The sequence below is a fragment of the Phaseolus vulgaris genome, chromosome 7 (assembly GCF_051622355.1).
Source record: "Phaseolus vulgaris cultivar YP4 chromosome 7, ASM5162235v1, whole genome shotgun sequence".
In the NCBI taxonomy this organism is placed as follows: Eukaryota; Viridiplantae; Streptophyta; class Magnoliopsida; order Fabales; family Fabaceae; genus Phaseolus; species Phaseolus vulgaris.
The window spans coordinates 52,298,029-52,321,148 of NC_143504.1; the positions used below are offsets into that span (position 1 = coordinate 52,298,029).

At 29.4% G+C, this 23,120-nt stretch overlaps 1 protein-coding gene and 1 pseudogene across 1 annotated transcript; one reads left to right on the forward strand and one right to left on the reverse strand.

The window, feature by feature from the left end:
• The first annotated feature begins 2,642 nt into the window (after nt 1–2,642).
• LOC137829403 (S-adenosylmethionine synthase 5-like) lies at nt 2,643–3,551 on the forward strand (annotated as a pseudogene).
• Nucleotides 3,552–4,017: 466 nt separating this feature from the next.
• LOC137830100 (Protein kinase superfamily protein) lies at nt 4,018–9,099 on the reverse strand. The gene is made up of 8 exons (XM_068637236.2): nt 8,472–9,099; nt 7,493–8,174; nt 7,279–7,383; nt 6,930–7,052; nt 6,660–6,830; nt 6,429–6,558; nt 4,736–4,948; nt 4,018–4,461 (listed from the first exon to the last, which is right to left on the reverse strand). The coding sequence occupies exons 2-8, from the start codon at nt 8,155–8,157 to the stop codon at nt 4,348–4,350; spliced, it is 1,521 nt and encodes a 506-aa protein (XP_068493337.1). The 5' UTR covers nt 8,158–8,174; nt 8,472–9,099; the 3' UTR covers nt 4,018–4,347.
• Nucleotides 9,100–23,120: the final 14,021 nt, after the last annotated feature.

Sequence of the window (23,120 nt, forward strand, 5' to 3'; positions counted from 1 at the left end):
TACTACAACGACATATTAAGTCAGTTAATTAATAGTCGGTGTGAATAAAACATGGTGATATTTTTGTAAATATTTGGGATATATTACACTGGTTGTAAGGACCAACTGGTGTAGTATGTTCTTTTCAGAGTTAAAAAATAAAGTTTTTAAAACCCTTATTTTGACGCTAGACATATTACATCGATTGGTTAATCCATTCGGTGTAATATGCCCTTAAGTGTTTAAAAAATAAATTAAAATGAGTTGAGATTACTCTGTGAGTGTGATGGTCTAATTATAAGTTATCATAAACATGGATAATTAATATTGATTTTTAATAACTTTCATTATGCATAATTATATTTAATGATAATATCATGTAACGGAATCAGAGTATCATGTAACAAAATTAGAGTATCAAGAAATTATATAAATAAAAACGCACAATTTTGTAAATATTTGACATATTTACACGGGTTGTAAAACACTGGTTGGTCCTTACAACCGGTGTATTAGTCCTTACAATCGATGTAATATGTTCTTTTCATAGTTAAAAAAATAAAGTTTTAAAAAAACTTACTTTGGCGCTAGACATATTACACAGGTTGGTTAATCCAACCGGTGTAATATGTCTATTTACCCTATTTTTTTTCCTCGCGCTTTCATTGCTTACTCGCGCATAAAACTATAAAACTATTTCTCTCTTGCTTTTGCCTCTAGCACTATAGTCGCGCGTTGCTGCCACCATTCTGATTCGCTCTGCCACCACTTTGCACCTCTTCCTCCACTGTTGTTGGCACCGCTCTCCACTAGTGTTGTTGGCACCGCTCACCACCTCCTCCATTTGTTGCGTTCTTTCTTTAATTCTCTTTCCCTCATATCTGCATTTTGTGTTACCTTTTTCTCTCGTTTTCCTAACTCTTTTTTCATCTCAGGATGGAGCCTATGGAAATAGTTGGAAAAGCCAATGAAGACGCTTTGCTTCCTAAAGGTATCTCGCTAGACCTTTCTTTTCTCATATTTGTGATTTTAGATTTGGAGAAAATTTTATATGTTGTTTGAAAAATCATCTTTTACTAGATCGTGTTGTTTGCCGTGTACATGATGTGAAATGAAAATATGGATTTTATGCTTGATGGTAAATGCATTTCTTATTTTTATTTTCATGTATAGACTTGTGGTTATTGCGGTGTTTGTTTGTGTATCACTAATCATATGTATTAACAATAATAAATTTATAAAAAAAAACTCTAACATATTACACGGATGTAATATGTCTCTTTTGAAACAAGCATTTTTTAATTATTTTACTCAAATTTTGGTATATATTACACCGATTTTTAAGTGCTGTAATATGTGATTGACATTTTACATTGTCTTTCTTCTTAAAAGTTTTTTTTATTAGACTTTCTGTGGATAGCTTATTGTCTTTCTTCTTAAAAGTTTTTTTTATTAGACTTTTCGTGGATAGTTTATTGTCTTTCTTCTTAAAAGTTTTTTTTATTAGACTTTTCGTGGATAGCTTGCTATTTTTTTTTTTCTTCTCCATGTTCAATCAACTATTTTTTTTGTTCTTCTCCATGTTCAATCAACTATTTTTTTTTTCTTCTCCATGTTCAATCAACCTTTGTTCATGTGACTTTAAAGAACCATGAAGCTGTTCAAGACTCAATTCTTCAAGATTATTTGAATCTTCTATAGTCACAACTATCTTATCAAACTTTGGTGGTAGAGTACACAATATTTTCTCAATCATCTTGTCTCCAGGACCATTCATCATATTTACCGGGTAATATTATCATAGGCAATAAACTTCAACATGATTGAATATTTTTTATTATTCATTATCATAAGAAAAAACTTCAAACATGTTAAACAATTGTCGTACTCCAATTTTTAGTACATTAGAATGATATTTGATTATATTTTTGGTCTCTACATCTTTTGTCTTTCTCTCGATGAAGGTTAGATAATTTTTTATTACATTTACTCTAACTTTTGTTTTGCTGAAAAATTCTTTACGCTTTTAACATCAATTTATTTTTATGTAACTTATTTTTATCAAATATTATATTACTTAGTAGCTTTTAGTTGTGTTACATAAATTATTTATACAAATTTTATATTAATATAAAATTATTTGATGTTTCCTTTATATAAATAAATATAAAATATATTTTCAAAATATACTAAAATATAAATTTTATTATATTAGTTTTTATTTAATTTTTAAAAAAAATTGATATAAATAATCATGATTCTATAAAATTATAATTTATCATATAGATATTTATTTATTATATACACAATATATATTAGCATGTCACAAATATGATCCCTTTTATGACTTTATAATTCTCAACTAGTTACGTTCAAGATTTGTAATGTCAATTGTTCAATGTCCAAAATATGTTTGAACATGATGTCACAAATATGATCCCTTTTAGAACAAAAACACTCCAATAACAAATAATACAGTATATCTAATTTAAACTAAAACTACAATAAATGAGAGAACAATTAATTAAATATAATATTTAATTATACTTATTCTAATAATACTTACTTCAAATAATAATATGAAAAAATGAACTGATTAAATATAATATCTAATTATATTTTATTGTGTGTATGGAGAAAGAAAAAGTGGCTTGAGACCTAGATTTAGACTAACTTAGTGATGGTATTTGGCGAGATCGTGCGTGACACATGTTCTATAGGATTTGTGTCGAATGATGTTAGCCTTGATGGTGACAAGTGCAAGGGGGTCCGTGGCCACCTCATGAAGCGACCAGAAGGCATAGGAGTTGGTAATCAAGGTCACAAATTTGGCTATGCCACAGATGATACACCTGAGCTTACGCCTCTCAGTCATGTCCTTGCAGCCAAACTTGATGCCGGGCTCATGGAAAAACTCAAAACTCACTGTTGAGTATGGCAATGATCATGGTGCCATGGTCCCAGTGCGTGACCATATTGTTCTCATACATATCTACTCAATATGATGAAACTGGTACCAATGATGAGATTGTTGCAGACCTGTAAGAGCATCTTATTAGGCATGCTTTTCCTGCCAAGTACTTGTTGGGTGAGGAAACAAATTTGCGTCTAATCCATCTAGTGGTTTTGTAATTGGTGGTCCACGTGGCGATGCAGGTGTCACAGGCGGTGAGATCATTGTTGACTCATATGGTGGTTGGGGAGCTCATTGTGATGGGGCTTTCTCTGGGAGAACCCTACCAAATGGATAGTAGCAGAGCCTATATTGCTAGACAGGCTGCCAAGAGTAATGCGACCAATGAACTTGCCAGAAGGTGCATTGTGCAGATATCATACGCAATTGGTGTCGCTGAGCCATTATTTGTCTGTTGACGCTTTTGGCACATGAAAGATTCATGACAAGGACATTTTGAAGCTTGCCAATGAAAACTTCGATTTCAGGCCACGACCATTAATTTGGAGCTAACAGGGGTGAAAATGGCAGGTTCTTAACAATTGCTGCTTTTGGCCATTTTGGAAGAGATGACCCGGACTTCACATGGGAAGTGGTGGAGACACTTCAGTGGAAATAGTGACATGAATAAAGCTGATTGCCAATCAAATATATTATATCTCTAGCTGTTTTCATACCTATCCGTTGTGTTTTTTATTTACTTTCGAATCTTAAAATGACATCTCTTATCTCCAGCTCAAGTGTTTGTTAGGTCTTATGTTGAGTTGAGTATGTGTTCTTTACGATAGCTATCGGTTAACTGTATGGTAGGGAAAAATTACGGTGATTGTATATTTGCAGTTATTAACTTGTATACACATGTTACACTGGCTTCATTGTTTCATTCCTTCCCAGGGTTTTTAGATCACCAATAATAACAATAACAAGTTTACAATCCAATGTCTACCCTCATAATATACTCAATAAAGGGACTATGAGGATCGGGGAATTTTTAAGTAACTATTGTAGTGTGAAACGCAATGATCTAAGCGATAAAAATCACGAGAAGGTAAAGCCATGAACTGGTTTATTTTACTTTTCCCCAGTGACAAGGCCAACAAATTTCTCAAATAAATCTCGTAAAGAGCTATCAGATTCTGTACATACCCCAGATACTTTGGGTTCTTATAAATAACAGCCACCTTCATACACAAACAATATATATCCATCTAGAACAAATGCCTATTCTTCTACAACAAAAGAAAGGAAAGGAAAACACGAAAATTAATATTATCCCCTGCTCAGCCTCTGCCATGCCCATCTCGGGTAGGCAAATCCAAGAATCTAACCAGACAAAAATAAAATAAATCACTCACTTTATACACACCACTACTGATCCTAAAAAAGAATCTCATTCTCTTAGGCCATTCCTGGAGTTACCTTCCACTTTCTGATCTAGAACCCTGAATGTCACTCCCATCCGTGTCAGAACTATCCTTATGGGATTCAATTTCTGAGTTAACCCCATGATTTCTTCGATGCCTACGGTCCTGAAGCCAATGAAATAAATCAAATGTCAGTCTAAAACCTTCTAGTAAAAATAATTGTCTCTTTAAGTATGGGAATATAAGAATCATTGTATGATCTAGTATGAAACTGAAAGGTTGATGCTAAGTGATCACATCCTGAAGTAGGTCCAACCCAGCTTGACTCGAGATTAGTCAGAGGCCAAAAAGGCTTTTGAATATCAGGGCAGTATAAACAATTAAAGAAAAAAAAAAGCTTACAAATAAAGATCATGTTAATGGCGACAGCATAACAAACCTCTCTAGCTAAAGGGTACTCCTCTGACTCAAGCATACGCACAACTTGACCCATCTTGGGTCTTTTCTCTGAATCTGGATCTACACATCTCAAAGCAGTTAAGAGCGCCCGTTTCAAAGTCCTGGTAGATGGCTTCACCTCAATGTTTGCGTCCACCGCTTCTTCCGATCGCCTGTTTCCAACCATCATCTTCAGCCAATCAACCATATTAACCTGAGGGCATTGTAGTTCATTGTAAACGTCAGTCAAAATTCCTTCATCAGAATTTGTCATAACAAACTGATGTAGAAAATAAGCAACTGAGAAGAACACAAAGAACATCTGAATTTGTTGTTGTAAAAAATCAAGCACAAGATCCTCGACATGTATATTTGCTGCCTTCTGCATAAACTAATTACTGAGAATAAGGTAATAACTAAACAAACAGATAAACTACAATGGTAAATCCCGAGCTGACAATGTTGCAATGCAACTCCTAATTTTGTTATCAGCATTACAACCCTTAATTAAATCCCTAACCTAACTAACTTCAAATCTCTATTTCCCGTATGGAAGCCCTAAATAAACAAGCCATCTAAATTCGGCATCATAGTCGTAAGCGATACTACAGCAGCAACCGAAATTGTATTCACGTTATAAATGAGAACAGGAAGAATAATGAATAAGAATATAGAACTCATTCATCAATATTACAACAGCCAGGTCCAAGGCAAGTTTCAAGTGATAAAAAAAAAAGGAATGAAGACATTGTTTCAAAAACTTGTTTCCATTGGTTCAAAATAGAATAGTGATCTAACATAAACTAGATTTAGGGACTGTGTTAAAAAGGTTTTTGAAATTACTGACAATATAAACCGATCCACAATTTTGAAATTCTGGGGACCTATTTAATTCCCAAAAATTGTGATGTTTATCAATAGCATCCACAAATAATTATTGCATGTGCCCAGCTGGAGTTCACATGTAGCACAGCTAAAATGGACGTGATCAGGCACTCCAACTTTATATTGACATTGCTCGCATTCTAGAAAATGTTTAATTTTTTCATTGATTATAGCTTACAAAGTCAATATTATTAACTCCTCTAGATGTTTTAAGTTGGTAACTGATTTTTTCACCACAATGACCCATGATTTCCTTTTCTTATAGTATTGGATAGAAGAATTAGAGATATTTCATAAATTATCTATGCATCAGATCATCAAAACAGAAAAATACAAGCTATCTTATATGGACACTGTAGAACTGAGTGGGTAAAAATAGGTTCGTTTTTAAATGTGTCTAACTAGACCCATTTAGGAATCAGAATAATTGTATCCTGAAGTTGACTACAATATGGTAGGAGAAATGCCTAGCAACATACTGACGCTCTATTATTGGGTGAGGTGCACATGAAAATTTGCTCAATTATAAAGCAAGAGCTAAAAAATGAGTGAAGGAGTATGTTGCTAACATTTTCAGTAAGATAAAGTAATGTTACATGTCTAAAAACATATTTTGAGATAATAAGCCTGAAAATATCGAAACATGAGCTGCAGTTAACAACTAATATCCAGACAAAAACACAGATTTTTTTTATGACCAAGTCAAACTCAAAAACTAATGCTTTATGATTATTTGGTGAGTTTAATGAAGTTTTAACAAGAACACATACTTCAAGATGGATTTTCTTCCAACATTAAAGATTACTCACTTCCTGTGCTGGGCGACCATAGTCAACTGGATCTCTTCCGGTTATTGCTTCCAATAGCACAACACCAAAGCTATAAACATCACTTTTTTCATTTAGAAGACCAGTATTTGCATATTCAGGAGCCACATATCTGTCAGTTTTATGGAGCAAAAAAGAAGAATAAATATAAGGATCCAACTAATATTGAGTGTGGAAAAAGGAAATAGTGAAGAGCAAATAATAAGTACAGACCCAAAGGTTCCCATAACTCGTGTAGCAACATGACTCTTCCCAGAACCCAGTAACTTGGCCAGGCCAAAATCAGAAACCTTGGCATTAAAGTCCTCATCAATTAATATGTTGCTTGACTTGATATCTCGGTGCACCACCTTTGGCTCAATTGCTTCATGCAAATATGCAAGCCTGAAACAAATAGGTTGCTCTAAATTAGCACTAAGTGATAACCCTAAGAACTTTATGAGGGCTGCAAAAGCCTGAAGAAGCATAGAGACAGCAACTTACCCCTTAGCTGTGCCAAGGAGAATCTTGATACGTGCTTCCCAGGTAAGATATCCATGATGTCGCATAGCTCCGTGAAGCCATTGCTCTAAGTTTCCGTTACTGACATATTCATAGACTAACATCCTGAAATATACCCCCATACGGGAGAAAATATAATTAAGACGACATACTTAAATTGCTGTGTGTTGAACTTAAGATCGACCTCACCACCAGATAGTGGGTCATGAATATGCAATTCATAAAGGCATTTTCATAATTTTATGATTCTGGAAGTTATAATTCAATTCCTCTAAGAAATTTATTGAGATTATGCATGTTGAGACTGCAATGTAATTGACAAGTTGGGTACCTGTGAGTCCCCTCCATGCAGTACCCCAAAAGTCGAACCAAATTTTTATGTCGGACATGGCCAATAGCTTCAACTTCCACTCTAAACTCTTTCTCAGCTTGACCACTGCAGAACAGGGAGAAGAGAAATTAGTCAAAGTTTGGTATAAGTACGAGGATTAAAAACAAAACAGTTAGTATAAATTCAATGCCTTGGACAATGTGCTGGAACTCACATGTTATTGAGTATCTTTTTAACCGCCACTGGAGTCCCATTGATCAACTGTCCCCGATAAACAACTCCATACCCACCCTCACCAATTACATTTTCTTTTGAAAAACGGTTTGTAGCAAGTTCGAGATCCCTCAGAGTAAACCAGTGACCCCAACCCAAGTGGGAGAATTCTGGAAGGCCAGAGAGAGGTGAAGGAGCTGTTATAGGGTATGAAGAAGATGGCATGTACATTCCAACCGAGCCAGAGCTAATCTCCTCCCCTGATTGTGACCCTCCACCATCTTTCTCTAAGTAATGAAACGAATCCGAGTGACTGCCACTATCCCCATGCTTCTTCTTCCCAACCCCTAAATGGAGCATAACTTTGTCTGATTCTTTGTCACTGGATTTATCATGAATTGTCAGAAGTATTCCTTCACGAGGAACAAATCCATTCGCCGGCACTTGCTCAACTCGCACTTCGGTGATTTCCTTTGAGACAGTAGGTATATGACTAACAACCCTATCCCTGGCTTTTCTAGATTTCTTCCTTGATGTAAGGCAAAATGAGAGCACACATAGGATGACAATAATAAACAATCCAACCGCAATTCCAATTATTTCCCAAACCTTAAGATCAAAAACAGGAGTTTTCACGGACAATTCTTCTTTGAGATCAGTACCCATCTCTTATAACCCGAGTCCTGCAATATACATGTAGAAAAAGAAGAAATAAGCTGCATTATAACCCAAAAATGACATCAATATTCAAATTGTTGATGCATTATGTAACTGACACTGAGGAATATGAACAGGTATCTGTGACTACTAGACTACGACGCAAAAAGCAAATAGAATATTCACCACACCATAAAATAGCCCTGATTGGTTGAAAATACAAAAGCATAAGCATTTCAGAACAACAAGCAAGCATTCACAAACAACAATAAAAAACAAAGAAAGGAACCCTAAAAGCAAAGGCACGGACTTCAAAGCATTACCTATAAATGTGGATTGCTGAGCGAGATTCACAAGGACAAGCACCAGAAACCCCAGATCACCACATCTGAAGAAAAGAACAGCAAACAGAAAAAGGCCAGATCTTTGACCAAATAGAAGCCGAAAAAGATGGAACCCTGACAACCCAGAAGTGAAAAAGAGATGAAAATTGAAAAGCCTTAGTGGGGTCGGGAAATGTGAGGGAAAATCTAAGCAGTGTTAAGAATGGGAGTGGTGGGTAGGGTGATAAGAAGAAAGGGTGGAGTTATGAGTGAGAGGGAATAGATGCTTTAGAAGGGATACGCATACAGATACATCCAATTCGAAATTTCCAGTGCAGTAAAAGAAAGAGTAGAGAAGAGAAGAGAAACATGCAATGCAATTCTGATTGTGATTGTGATGTATCTCTGAATTGAGTCCTCTTGCGATGGATTAGATATTCTCATGGCATCGTCACGAACATAAACATTACTGATTGAATCCACTCTCATCCTTTTACATCTTCCATTTTTATTCTGTTTTCATACTTCCATTTGACTCCATGGTTACCTCTCTATTTACTCCCTTCACTTCCAACCATGCTCAGTAATATATCCTCTGTCATAAATTACTGCCAACAATTATCCACACATTTTTATGTCCTTTTTTTACTAAATTTATTGTATGACTAAATACTGCATCAAATCATACTATATATGAACAGTATTAAATTATTATTATTATTTTATTATAGTGTTTTAAATGACAATTATGGAAATTTTAATTTAAAATAAACTGGCATAATAATGATCATTCATGGTATTTTAACTCAAAATAATTATAATCATTATTTGCTTTTAATGAAAATTAACGAGGATTGAGTCGAAAAAAGAAGAAAGACATAACCACCGTGAAACTAAATTTTAAAGTCTCGTTCGTATCAACTATTCGTGTAAGTTTCTTACTGTCGTTATATACCCTTCAGTTATTACCATTGCTACTAAATTATCAAAATAAATTGTCTAATCATTAAATTAATAAACTTTTATATGAATAACAACATGGGCATTAAAACAAATACGTATAAAGTATAAAAAAAACAATTATGTATATATTAGACTTATCTTATTTAAACTAAATAAAATATTTATAATTGATAAAATTATATCCCTAATACATAAAAAAAAAATTAAATTGTATTATTTATAAACTAGAATGATCTAGATCACCTAGATCATCATATCTTTGACCTTCATAAAGTGATATGTGTTATACATTGAATTGACGGATTAGACATTAATCCATTACTTGGATAGCTAGCCTAACTTGAGGGAGTAACTAATCATAAATATAAATAAAGATTTCAAGATATAAATTATTCATATTTATTGGTTTATTATTTCAAATATATCTCAACTAACTTTAATGTTTTTACTTTATAAGTACATTCATCCCTGAATAATTATAAGCAAATAAAATATCATCAAATAAGATATTGTTCTTATAAGATCATCTTTTATGTTGATGTAATTATTTATTTGATTTGTTTTATTTGTTTTACATTATATACTTATTATTATAAGGTTTGATTGTTTAATGTTGATGAATATATGTGTTAGTGTTGTGAGAAAGTTGATTAATAGTATATTTTTGTAAGAGGCACTTACTAAGAGATTAACAAAATCATGTTTGCAGTTTACTAAGAGATTAACAAAATCATGTTTGCAGTTTAGTGCAAGTTCCTATCGGACCTCCCTTAATTTTCATGTTCAATATCTTCGGCATGAATGCACAATGTTCTCAACATGAAAAGTGTGTTGGAGATCTCGGCTAAAAACAAGACTAATTTATAATATTTAAGTAGGTCAAAATCTCTTTGAGTCAATTTTGTAAAATTAAGTTAAGCTTAAATTCACTTATTAATATGATATTAGAGTCATTTAGATTTATCCTAATAGAATTTTGGTCTATAATGCTACATGTTATCCCCTTCAATTCCTATGTTCAATGTTTTCGGTGTGAATGTATGATATTCTCTGCATTGGTTGTAAGTTGGAAATTCCACCTCAATCGAAGATAAGATCAATTTATAGTATATAAATGATGAAAAACTCTCTTCACTAATTTAGCATTAGAATCTAATATTGTAACATAATTATTTATTTTACATTATATGCTTATTATTACATGGTTGTGAGTGTTTAATGTTGATTGATGAATATATGGGTGAAGGTTGTGGGAAAGTGAAATAATTATGTATTTTTGTGAGAGATGGTTACTAAGGTATTAACATACCATTGTTTGTAGTTTAACACAAGTATTAAGTTATGAAATATCGGGAATGAAATATTTAAACACACTAATAACTTAAGTTATATAAATAATTGCATTAGGTAATGAAAAGTTATATAACTTGATAAGAAACATTAAAAGTATTTGATGCCAATTAATCGTGTGCATTCTTTATAAAAGACCAAAACATCATTTTCAATAAAAAAAAATCTTAAAGCAATGATTATATATATATATATATATATATATATATATATTTATATAGTATTTATTTGTGAAATCAAATTCGCACTTTTGAATCATATCACTTTAAAATATATGTGTGTTAAGACGTTTGTTTGAATCATATGAGTTTAATGTTTTGTTTGGATTTGAAGATAGATTTGAGGGAGCAGATTTTAGAAATGAAGAGAAAGTTTACAAAAGTTAGTGAATGATGTGATATGTGTGATTGATAAAATATTATTTTTAAATAAATAAATAAAAAAAGATATTAAAAGTACATGTGTTATAGGTCTTAGTTTCAAACATGATATAATCTTCTAAAAATCATTAAGTCTTATTAAATTGGTATGAATTTTTGTGTCAGGTGATGAATATTTATCGAGTTTTTGTATGCTTTGGTGTTCTTTATACATAATTGTTGTTGTAATTCTTGCTAGTTTATTCTATTTCTTTATTGTTATTATGTGATATAATAATTGTATATATATATATTAATATGAGAATAGATAATAGTGCAGCTACGAGACCATAGTGTGCTCAAGAGGAGAGGTTTTTTGCATGACCACATTTTAGATGTTTTTGTTCATAGCACTTATATACTGTATTTTGTTTATATTATTTATGGAGGGGTCACTACACATTCTATCTATATAAATGTATAAACTCAATTTGTAGTTGTGAGAAAATTGCCATTATTTTTATTCTTTTTAGAAATTTTAAAAATACAGAATATATTTTTTATTAAAGATAACAAAGCATCTTGGGCTGAAATTTTCAGCCCACCTTAACCTATCTCACCTACTACTATCTTAAATTTTTATATTGTGTGTGAAGTATAAAAATGATCTATTCAAATTAAAATAAAAAGAAATATAATTTACATTGTGGTAAATTGTTGTCTTGTTTGAAGAATGAAATAATATTATTTGTATACTAAGTTTTAATTATTAATTGTAATTAATTAATTGAACCTATAAATGTAAAAATTTATTCGATTAGAGAGATAATTAAGTTAAAATAATAATGATAATTTTTGTTTTTTCTTTTTTTTTTCTTTTTTTAATAATATTTTTTTTTCTTCATGTGATGGCAGATGATTGTTGTTACTTGAGGTGTCAGCTTAGCTGAAATGTCAAGTTGCATAGTGATACCTAACACGAAAACTTTATAAAAAAAAAAAAGTTAAAACTTATGAAATATTTGTATGATAATGTGTTTTTTAAATACTATATACAATTTCATATAAAAAGTGAACTTTGTCGAGTCGAACAATTATAATTATAATAAGACAGTTTAAGGATCCATATTTCAGTATATTTTAAAAAATATTACATTGATTTCATTCTATATAAATGAATATATATATATATATATAAATTGTTAATCAAGTTAAAAAATATACTATTTAATAAAAATTACACTAATAAAAGTATTAAAATATTGTTAACTCTATTAATTATTCATATTTTTCTATTTATGAATATCATTATGACATTTGAAATGGCTCTTATACTATTTATGATTAGGTACCGTAATAAATACAAAAAAAACTTATTAAAAATGTATAATCACTCACATTATATCTGTTTTGAGTTGAGTTTAATTATTAAATAAGTTAGATCAAAATGTGTTAAATTATATTTAATTATTATTAATCACGCGTTACTATAGATCTAAAATACACATACTGAAGGTATAATTCCATTGATTTCTACGAAAAAAATCTAATTACATATTTAAACCAAAAATGTCTTGTCACAATAAAAATAAATTATTATAGAATAGTTTATATATTTTTAAGTTAAACTCAATTTTTTAAATGAAAAAAAGGACAACTTAACTTAGTTAGATGAATATATCCTTGTTTTTAAAGAGTTTTTTTATACTACATGTTCGTGAGCATGTGTAAGTATTTAATATATTTTATTAATTATTTAAATTGCTTAAAATATCACACATAAACAATAAAAAGAAACTCGTTATACTTTGGAGTGTATCTTATAATTTGTTTTAACTAGTTTACAAGCACGTTTTTAAAACAAACATTCTTTTAAGTAATTTTTATTATACAAAGTTATTATTCTGTTTTGAAGCGCTGACTTAGACAGCAACAAAAAAAAATCACCACCAAAATTTTTTGTTGACTTAGACGTCAAATATTAATGAAGTGTTCATAAGTTTTTCTCTTTTTATTTTAAAAATAATAGAAGCAAGTACTTATTATTCGATTTAATGGAAAGAGAGAAAAAATATTATCCTTCCATTTTTTTTTCATTTTCTTTAGTAGTACGTAATTTAAATGATTTATAATAAACCAAAAATTAAATCTTAAGTGTTTTGCTGATTGTTCTAAGAAATTTTATTTTTACCTACTGTCAAATTTTAATGTTTATTTTTTATTCTATTAACTATTAGGGCAAAAGTATAATTTTAATCAGAGAACAATGCAACCAAAACATTGTTAGAAATGAAATTTTATACTTTTTCTTTATTTTTCAAAATCAAACTGCTAGAAATATGTTAAAATATTATGCCCATGTTAAAATATGTTAAAATTAAACTAATTGTGTAACGTGAAATATTATCTACTTATCCATTAAGTATAATTGTATAAAAAAAATCACAAAACTAAGTTTTCAAGATTTTAAATCAATATAAATTGTATACAAGTAAATTATAATTAATATATACCAATCATTCATATTAGCTTTATTTTATCCATTTCAAAATATCAATAACCTTATTCTAATTAATACATAATAAACAAACTTCTTCCAAAAGACTCATTGAATACTATATATTTAACACTGTATTCAATTCAAAAAAAGTTATCTAACACTGAGTATTAAAATTATAAATAAGGATAAATTTATTTCACAAATGTCAATACCTTACACAAGAAGTTTCTTTTAATTTCTCATAACTCAGTGACTTGATCAAAATGATTACGTGATTTAACCAAATGGTAAAACATAATCATATGTTCATATATTTAATACATACAAATTACAAATGGGTTAATATATCATCACAAGAATATTTACCTAACATGATTTCATACAAAATAGTTTCATATACATCATGTTACTCACACTTATAAAACATTATTTATTAGATAACTCAACATTTTTTTGAAAAAAAAAATTCAAATTTATATAGTATAATATGAACTGTGACTATTAAACATGGTTGAATGATAGGTCGTATTGTTTAAGCGTAATAACACTGTAATAATAATAATAATAATGTTAAAAAAATCATTAAATAGAAATCAATTTTGAAGACAAAAAATAATTATTTTTTCTATTGATTAAATTAGATGTTATTTTAGAGACTAATAAAATATTGATATTTAAATTAGTTTTTAAATTGATCTCTAATTAGCTACCAATATTTTAATTACCAATTTTAAAAAAATAATTGGTAACTAATTAAATATCAATTTATAAATTATTTATCAATAATAGAAATTAATTTATATATCAATAATTTTTTTAGTTTTTAAAATAATATTTAATCTAGTCAATATAACAATTAATTTTTTTTCTTTAAAATTGATTTCTATTTAATATTTTTGCAATATCTCTCACTTAAGTTATAAACCACAACTTGAGCAAGAAACATTTTATCTTGAGTTTCCAACTTGTTACTCAAGTGATAGCTCTCTACACTTAAGTTAAGTGACTTTTGCTTAAATGTTGCTTGAGAGGTGGCTTGACCTTAAATAAGATATGCAAATTATGCAAAAGATTAAAACATTTTTCCAAAATCCAAAATTTTCTATTTTAACTACTCCCACTAGTTTGAAATATGATTTTGTCCTTGTATAACATATAATTTGTCTAATGTACCCATTATACCACACATTTTGGTTATCTTAACCAAATATAAAGTTCAACACCAATATAAACTCAAAATAAATTATTTCACATCAAACACATTTCCAACAACAATTACATTCCAAAAAGTTAGAATCAAACTCAAAATAGATTATGTTATCTTAATTCTTAGGTTCTTAATGCAATTGATTCAAAAACTTAAAAAACTTTGAGAAATTATAACCTACTTCCCTCATGCTTGATTTATAAACCAAATGGTATAACCACAAACATGTTTACCTAATATTTATTTATTCGTTTTTTATTTTACATATGATAACAAAACACTAGTGTATAATTATGATTTTAGGTTGCACATATAACATCAGTTGTTAAAACTTGATAAAAAAAATAATTATGATGATATTTTTGTAATACGAGAGTCACATATAATAACAATTGTAATTACAATCGATGTTATAATTACAACGGATGTTATATGTATTGTACAACATCAATTTCAATTACAACCAAATTTATGTGTTATACTACATCAATTCATAAAATAACTTATGTACTATGTCAAAACTTAAACCTTAGCACATTCTCTTTTCTCTCATTCTTCTCCATGCCGCAAAAATGAAAAACTCTTCACAATCGCATTTTCTATGTAAAAATGAAACATCTTCACGTACAACCTTTCCTTCCTCGATATCTTTATTCGTATTTCTACAACCCCATTCTCCTATTGTGCTAATCTTGATTTTCTTCATTGTCATTATCCTTCATGTAATAAACTTTATTCTTTCCATTGTTGCTTCTTGCATTCTTTCTCTCTTAAGTTACTTTTTGTTGTCATTTTTCCACTAGTCTTTTGTTGTCTTTTTGTTATATAAAAACTACTCCTCAACTTTCTTGTATCACTAGTCTATTTTTCACCTCGTCCTCGTCCTCTGTCAGTGTAGAAAAAAAAGGAGGTTAGTAATTTTTTTAATTTGATTTTAATACTTAAAAATAATTTAATAATATTTTATGAATTTGGCTTGAGAATAGTATGTGGAGAAGTGTGCCTCTTCCTCTATCATGAAAACCTCACCATCTTTCTCCCGTAACATCACAAGTTTCATCCAAGTTAAATAAAAAAAACAAATAACATTTTACTACAAAAATTTGTATAATGATGTTATATTATTTGGTGTAATATGTATATTTCTGTTTGATATTATTATATTATTTTTCTTGTATAAAAAATGTCAAAAACAAATCAAAATATATATATATATATATATATATATATATATATATATATTATAGAAAATTTTCACATAATACATCGGTTACATAACCGATTATGAATCATAACCAATGTATGAAAAACTTAGTAATTTTTTTTTACAACATTAACATACTACATTTATACTCGACATAACATATTTTACTTTTTACATTGGTTATTAATTGATGTAAAAAGTTTAGACCACTTTCTATGTTATTGACATTTACATTGATTTTACAATTGATGTAGAATGTCCAAAATAACTGATATAAAAAAAAGTCCTATTTATAGTATGAAATCTTCACGTACAGCCGAAATAAGTAAAAGAAATTTGAGATATAAATGAAAAAAAACTTATTTTAATTAAAAAATTTATTGGTAATTTTTTCTCTCTTTAATAACTATCATCTCATTAATACTCTTTAACCAAGAAAAAAAAAGATAATAACGATGAAAGTTAAATATAAATAAAAAAATTAAAGAAAAAAAAATTTAGAATAATAACCAGATTTATAAATAAATAATTAAAGTTATAATGTCAATATAAATTATTATTATTTTTTTTAAATCATCTCTAGTGAACCTCACTCATATCATATGTGTGTCTAATAAACTATTCAGATGTTTTATGGTAAGTGAAATGTTTTTCAAACACTAAAAATAATGTTTAAAAATACAAAACATAAAAAAAGATAAAATTAAAGAAGAAGACAGAGATAGTGAATGAATAAAAAAGACAAAGAGTTATGCACAATATCATAAAGTGCTACATTTTTTTGGACATTAGAAAATGGAAATTGTTGTGAGACAGAGAAATAAGAGGAAGCGTGAGAATCCGGCGAAATGATTCTGAATTTTGTTAAGACGTTGTTTGAGTTCCATAAAAACACGAAATTAATATTTATTAAGGGCAATTAATTAACGTGAATATCCGTATTAGTTACGGAAAGGATAATTGAATAGTTGGTTGTGTAAATTAGTTGGCCACTCACTCACACAGCCCATAAAAACTTGTCTCTTTCACAACTCATTCTTTTCAACTTTCAATAATTAGTTACATTTTGGGCCATAATTACGTGAAAAAGAGTATAAAATAATACTGCACGAAAACAACACTTCTCTAACAACGCAATACCTGACAAATCAAGCTGCAATCATTTTCAACAAAAGGAAAAAAAAATAGAAAATGAAGTTGCTGTGTTCTATACACGAGAGGGGAAGAAAAAATAAGTGGTTGCTGGCAATTTGGAATTATTGCTCCATCTCATCTCCTGCATTTCATATATAATGTTCATTTGGACCCACATTTTTTGGCTTCAGTACCCATCAATTGTTTTCAAATGCATACACATGGTGTTTATACAATCACTTTCCTGCTTTTGTTTATACAATGTCATCATATTTCACCCCATAAATTCTAATCTCAGCTTTTAAGTAAAAAATGATTGTTTTAAAATGTATTGCAGAAGAAACGCTTAATCATAAGGAACACCAATGTGTATTATATGCTTTCCAATGTTAGTTGCATATCGCTTTCCCTGGTATCGTCGTCGATTACAGATGCAAACTTCTCAATAATTATTTTAATTTATTTCAAATGTAAAATTACTTGTATTAAGTTCACACTGAATTATCGAACCAGAATACATTTAAACAACTTTTTTTTTAAAAAAAAAAAATCCTAAAGTTTAACCCAAAACCTACTATCAAATTAAATTTACATTTACTATAATACTGTTTCTTCTTCTACGGAGATGATACCTAAAAAACTATTGAAATCTTCGTCTTCCTCCTTCCTTCGGGCAGGTTGTTAGGGTTTCACTGTGATCCTTCCGGTCTTCACGCTACTCCTTTGACTCTTAGTCTTGGGTGGATGCCAAATGGGAGAAGGTATCTGCAGAAGACACTCTGACGCTCAAGTTAGTAAAGAGGGTGTTCGACACTCGGGTATGTGTAATGACGTACCTTATTTCTTGGAATGTGTGTTATTTAATTTATTTTAATGGGCTTATCTTATTGGGTTTGATTAGTGGAATGGATCACGCTTATGGTTACATTACCTAATTCTTAATGGTAATTTGGTTTCACTGACTTTGATTTGAGCGTTAATGGTTATATATGTTGACCAACTCGACTGTCCGTGGGTCTCGGTCATATCGGTCAGCTCGGTCTTGTATCATACCAGTACAAGTACTATTAAATGTTTTTATTTATAACCGATTTCAATTTTTTTCCAAATAATATAGAGATTTATTCACCTTGAGAATTGAAAAAAAATTCAGTTTTTTAAAAATCAATTTCTTGTGAACACATTTCAGTACTACTAAAAAAAATAAAGCATCTTGAAATTATTTTCCAAAACACTAAAAAAAAACTCTCAAAACGATGTAACTTGAATGGTCAGAATATTTTTACTTAGAAAACTATATTCATGAATTATATTAATATGATGTCACGTTTTGCATTGAGTTAGTAAATTTAGACCAAACTAAGCCAATTCATTTCAAAATCATAAAGCAAAAAACATGTGGATCATTCCATAAGAAACCAAAAGAAAAACAAAATTTATTTGCATTTGTTAAATCAAATGTTGTTTGGCAGGGTTAAAGGAACATTATAGAAATTACCTAAATATGGTAAGTGGTCATAATTATGACAGTGAATAATTAATTATGCATTTTCGTCTACAGTGATGAGTCACGAGCCCGAATAAAGCCGCAATCCGAATTTCATTACATAAACTGCAATCATTAACCGATGCACTCACATGCACTCGTTGCTCCTAAGTCTAGCTAAATTTTTGCTACACTCTCACTTTTAAATTATGGCGGTTAATATATAGATTATTTTTATTTAAAATCTTTTTCAAGATAATTGATTCTTAATATAATGGAATTCACAATTCAGAACATTAATTATAAAATAAATAGTTGAAAAAGTGTTTAATGTTTTAATTATCTGACAACTATTGAGGTTGAGTGTAGTTGGATGAGTTTCTTTTTCATAATGCAGTGAATAAGGGTTCAAATTTTCATTCGAAAAAAAATATTTTGTTTATAATTATTTGCTAAAAACATTGTTTTTAAAGAGGCACCGGTGAAAAATATGTTTAAAATATATCAAATAGAAAACAATAATTTAATCCTTTAAAAATAAAGATGAATTTGTAGTATGTCGTTTTTAAAATTGTTTCGTGTCACCAAGGAGTTGAAACATGTGAAAATTGAAAAATAATATCGAATTTCTATGGTGTTTAACATTTATATGTTATTTGTCTTATTTTACCATGTTGGCACATTGATGTTATGTTAATGTTATCAACAGGTAATTGTTTGAGTTATTTATTGTATAACTTAAATTTGTCATATAGGATTTTTCTTACACATAAATATTTCTGATAATTATCACACTCATTTAAAGAATTTAAAAGAAAATATTTAATTTACAATATATTACTATTTCCAAATAAAATATCCACACACTATACAGATACTGGTTAGTTTATTGAAAAAGAGTTTAATTATTTCAATATTCAAGTTTATGCACGATAAATGATAGCAATTCATTTTTAACATGTTTTCTTAATGTATTTTCATCATGAATCGAAATTAATTAAACACAATAGTATAATTTGGCGATTTCTACTTCATAGTTAGCAAGTCCCTGTCACCCATAATTTTATAATAAAAAGTGTATTAAGAATGTGTTGGCAGTGTAGTTTTCACTATATACAAATGATTCAAATGAGGTTGATCCATTAATCCTTATATGGGCTAACAATTTAAGGCCCACTCTGCTACAGATTTTCAAGTTGAGATTTGTGGGCCATATAACAACCCATGGACAAAATCATATTGCTAAACATTTAACTTCACCTTCTTCCTACACTTCTATATTTTTTCAAATTCCAACAATACTCTTATAATTATGTTGGAGAGTATGGTGTTTTCTTCTTAGTTTTTAAGTGATAATGCTTGTTTGTGATGACTGGTTATAAACGTTGATGGTTGAAGTAAGTTTTGCGATGTTTTTAGTAGTGGTAACTGAATTTTTTTCATCTTTTTTTTCATTTTCTAGAAGCTTTAACCCTAAAAAAAAACAATGTGTAAAAATGGAGTAGAAAACTAAAAAAATTATCTTTGCATGGGAGGATGTCGAATACAACGAATTTTTTTGTCAACCATTTCATACATACTCAAATGATGAAATTGATCTCTTAAACGCTATAGCTAAAAAAGAATGAAAGTGTTATGCTTCATTTAGAGTTATATGATTTTTTTTAAAAACTAAGACCAACTTTTCACAGTTAACATGAATGTGGAGGTGAAGGATGTGAAGGTGAAAGGAGAATTTGCCTAACTCAATAAAGTCACTAACAAAAATGGAGAAAATAGAATATATATATATATATATATATATATATATATATATACCATCATAAAAAATAATTTTTAATATCATCATCTACCTAACATCACAAACTTTCAATCACATATTCATTTGTATTAATAAACATTTGAGAAGTACTAAATGATATAATAATAGAAAAGTTTATTAAAATAATGGATAAGTCTTTGCGGAGTGTGTTTTGGGATGGGGAGGGAATGTGTGAAAAATTGAAGAAGTGAATTTGGAGTAATTTGAGAGGAAAACTTGAAGAAAGTAAAGTGGTTTGGATTGAGTTATATTATTGTGAATTTGTGAGAAAAATTTATTGAATACAAAGTAAATCATATAGCATAGAACAATAGATTTTGAGTTGCAAAAAGTTAGCATGAAAAAACCTCAAACGACCATAACTTTGTATAGAGAAATCAGATTGAGACGCATAAAAAATAAAAGTTCTTCGAAATTAACCTCATGGTCAATTAAAATAGGTAGAATTATTTTTTATCCAATTTTTTTTCGTGGTAATTGCATTTATTGTATATTTGATAGATTAATTTTTAGATAGCATAGAACAAAGATAGATTTTGAGTTGTAAAAAATTAACCTGAAAAACCTCCAAATGACAATAACTTTTGATAGAGAAGTCGGATTGAAACGCATAAAAAATAAAAGTTCTTAGAAATTAGGCAAAGAACCCCATGGTCAAATAAAATGGGTAGCAAATTATTTTTTATCCAATTTTTTGTGTGATAACTGCATTTATTGTATATTTGATAGATTAATATTTAGATAACATAAAATAGTGATAAATTTTAAGTTGCGAGAAATTAACATGAAAAACTTCAAACCAGCAACAAGTACTCCAACGTTCAAGTTAGATATGTCCAAGTTAAGTTATATGTGGGGATAAAAAATTTATTACATTTTAAAAAAGGGGTGTTCAACTATTTATAGTTTTGATAATGGATCCCTACTTACGGAAAAGGTTGGGGTAGACCCATTTCCTCCTAATCGTGCTTTGGAGACATTCAATGAATATTTTTAATTGAAAGGTTGGGGTAAGCCATGTTTTGGGGTTTCTTCATTTCAAATGTATGACATCAGTTTCATACAATTTTCATCACTTATATAAAATACATATCATCAAATCACATAACATTTAAAAATTCATACCACTCAAGAACTTTTCCAACATCAAAAACAATATTTAACTTTCAAACTATCAAAATATAATATTTATACATGTTCACACAACATAAAATCAAACAATTTTATCAACTAACATCCCTGCAAGAAAAATTGAAATTTGGGGCCACGTCCTCTCCACATTCAGATCTGTTAACCTAAGGTACTGTTGAAAGTTAAAGTTAGTTTCCCTTACCTTAATTGTTTTTTTTACCAGCAACCTCTAGAATTTTATACTCTTAATATAGATAAGCTTCAATATTTAAGGACTTAATGCAAGTTATTCAAACAGAACAAAAATTCAGTAAAATAAGTTGAGAGGATTACTCTTCTCAATTGATCCACCAAAATTGATAACTAAATTCTTAAAAAAAAAAACAGAGAATAAATGATCTATAGACCAAAAAATAAACGTATTTAAAAATCTAATCGGATAGAAATGTTCTTTAACTTTTCAGCTAGAGTGTGATGCCATTATATTCTAAAATAGAAGATATATAGAGTAAGAAATAAAGAGAGAAGGGAGAGAATAAGAGAGATTGGGAAAGAAGAAAAAAAGAAAAAAAAAACAAAACAAACCGTGCTCTTTGTTTTAAAAAAATTTAACGCTGTTACACATACTGCTCGGTAATGTAAGTAAACTTTCTCGTCCGAAAAATATCAGCAAAAAAGTTGTTATTCTGACGAGTGTTTCTTTCATTATTAGGTCATTACAAGCAGTAGCATTGGAATCTGTGACATGATAAGCTTATATAACCTCCTTTCTCCCATTACTTTCACCGGCAAAGGAAAAATCTCTTTGGATGTGTCATGTGTTTTCACTTTTCAATTGAATACTCCCAACTCATCCCATTCTCCCTTGATTCTGTAATCATGTAATAATAGCTAGCAGACACCACTTTTCATTGCATTATCAGCACAAACACCACTACTCTTTGTTTCTTTACCTTTCTCTTATCACTCTTAATTCATGAACGAACAAAAAGCTCTCCCACGCCCACCCAAGTTTTCTTTCTTAATTCTTTCACATAACAACCAACAAATTATCTAACAACAGTTTATGAATGAATTGAACACACCCCAGATGATCAACCAAGCATTTGTTTTCTTCCATTTTATTATATTTTATTGTGCTTTAGAGATTTAGAAGGGACGCCTTTTGCATCAGCCTTATCAATGGTGACTGTGCAACCACTCTGTTTCTCTCTCTAATCTGCTTTGCTTTTGGCTGGAGACCTAGTCACACAATGCTTTTGATTACGTTGAAACTTGAAAAGAGAGAAGGCAGATTAAGATTAAGACTATGCTATGCCACATGGGTTGTCCCACCCATGTTGTCGAAATATTGGAAAATTGAACAAGGGTTGCATATGACTAGTACAGAGCATATACTTTATGTGAAAGAGAAATGTCCAAAGCCAATAACCAAAATCAACTTTTTTCATCCTACTCAGCTCAATAAATTCTTCGCAATTTCATCTTCTATT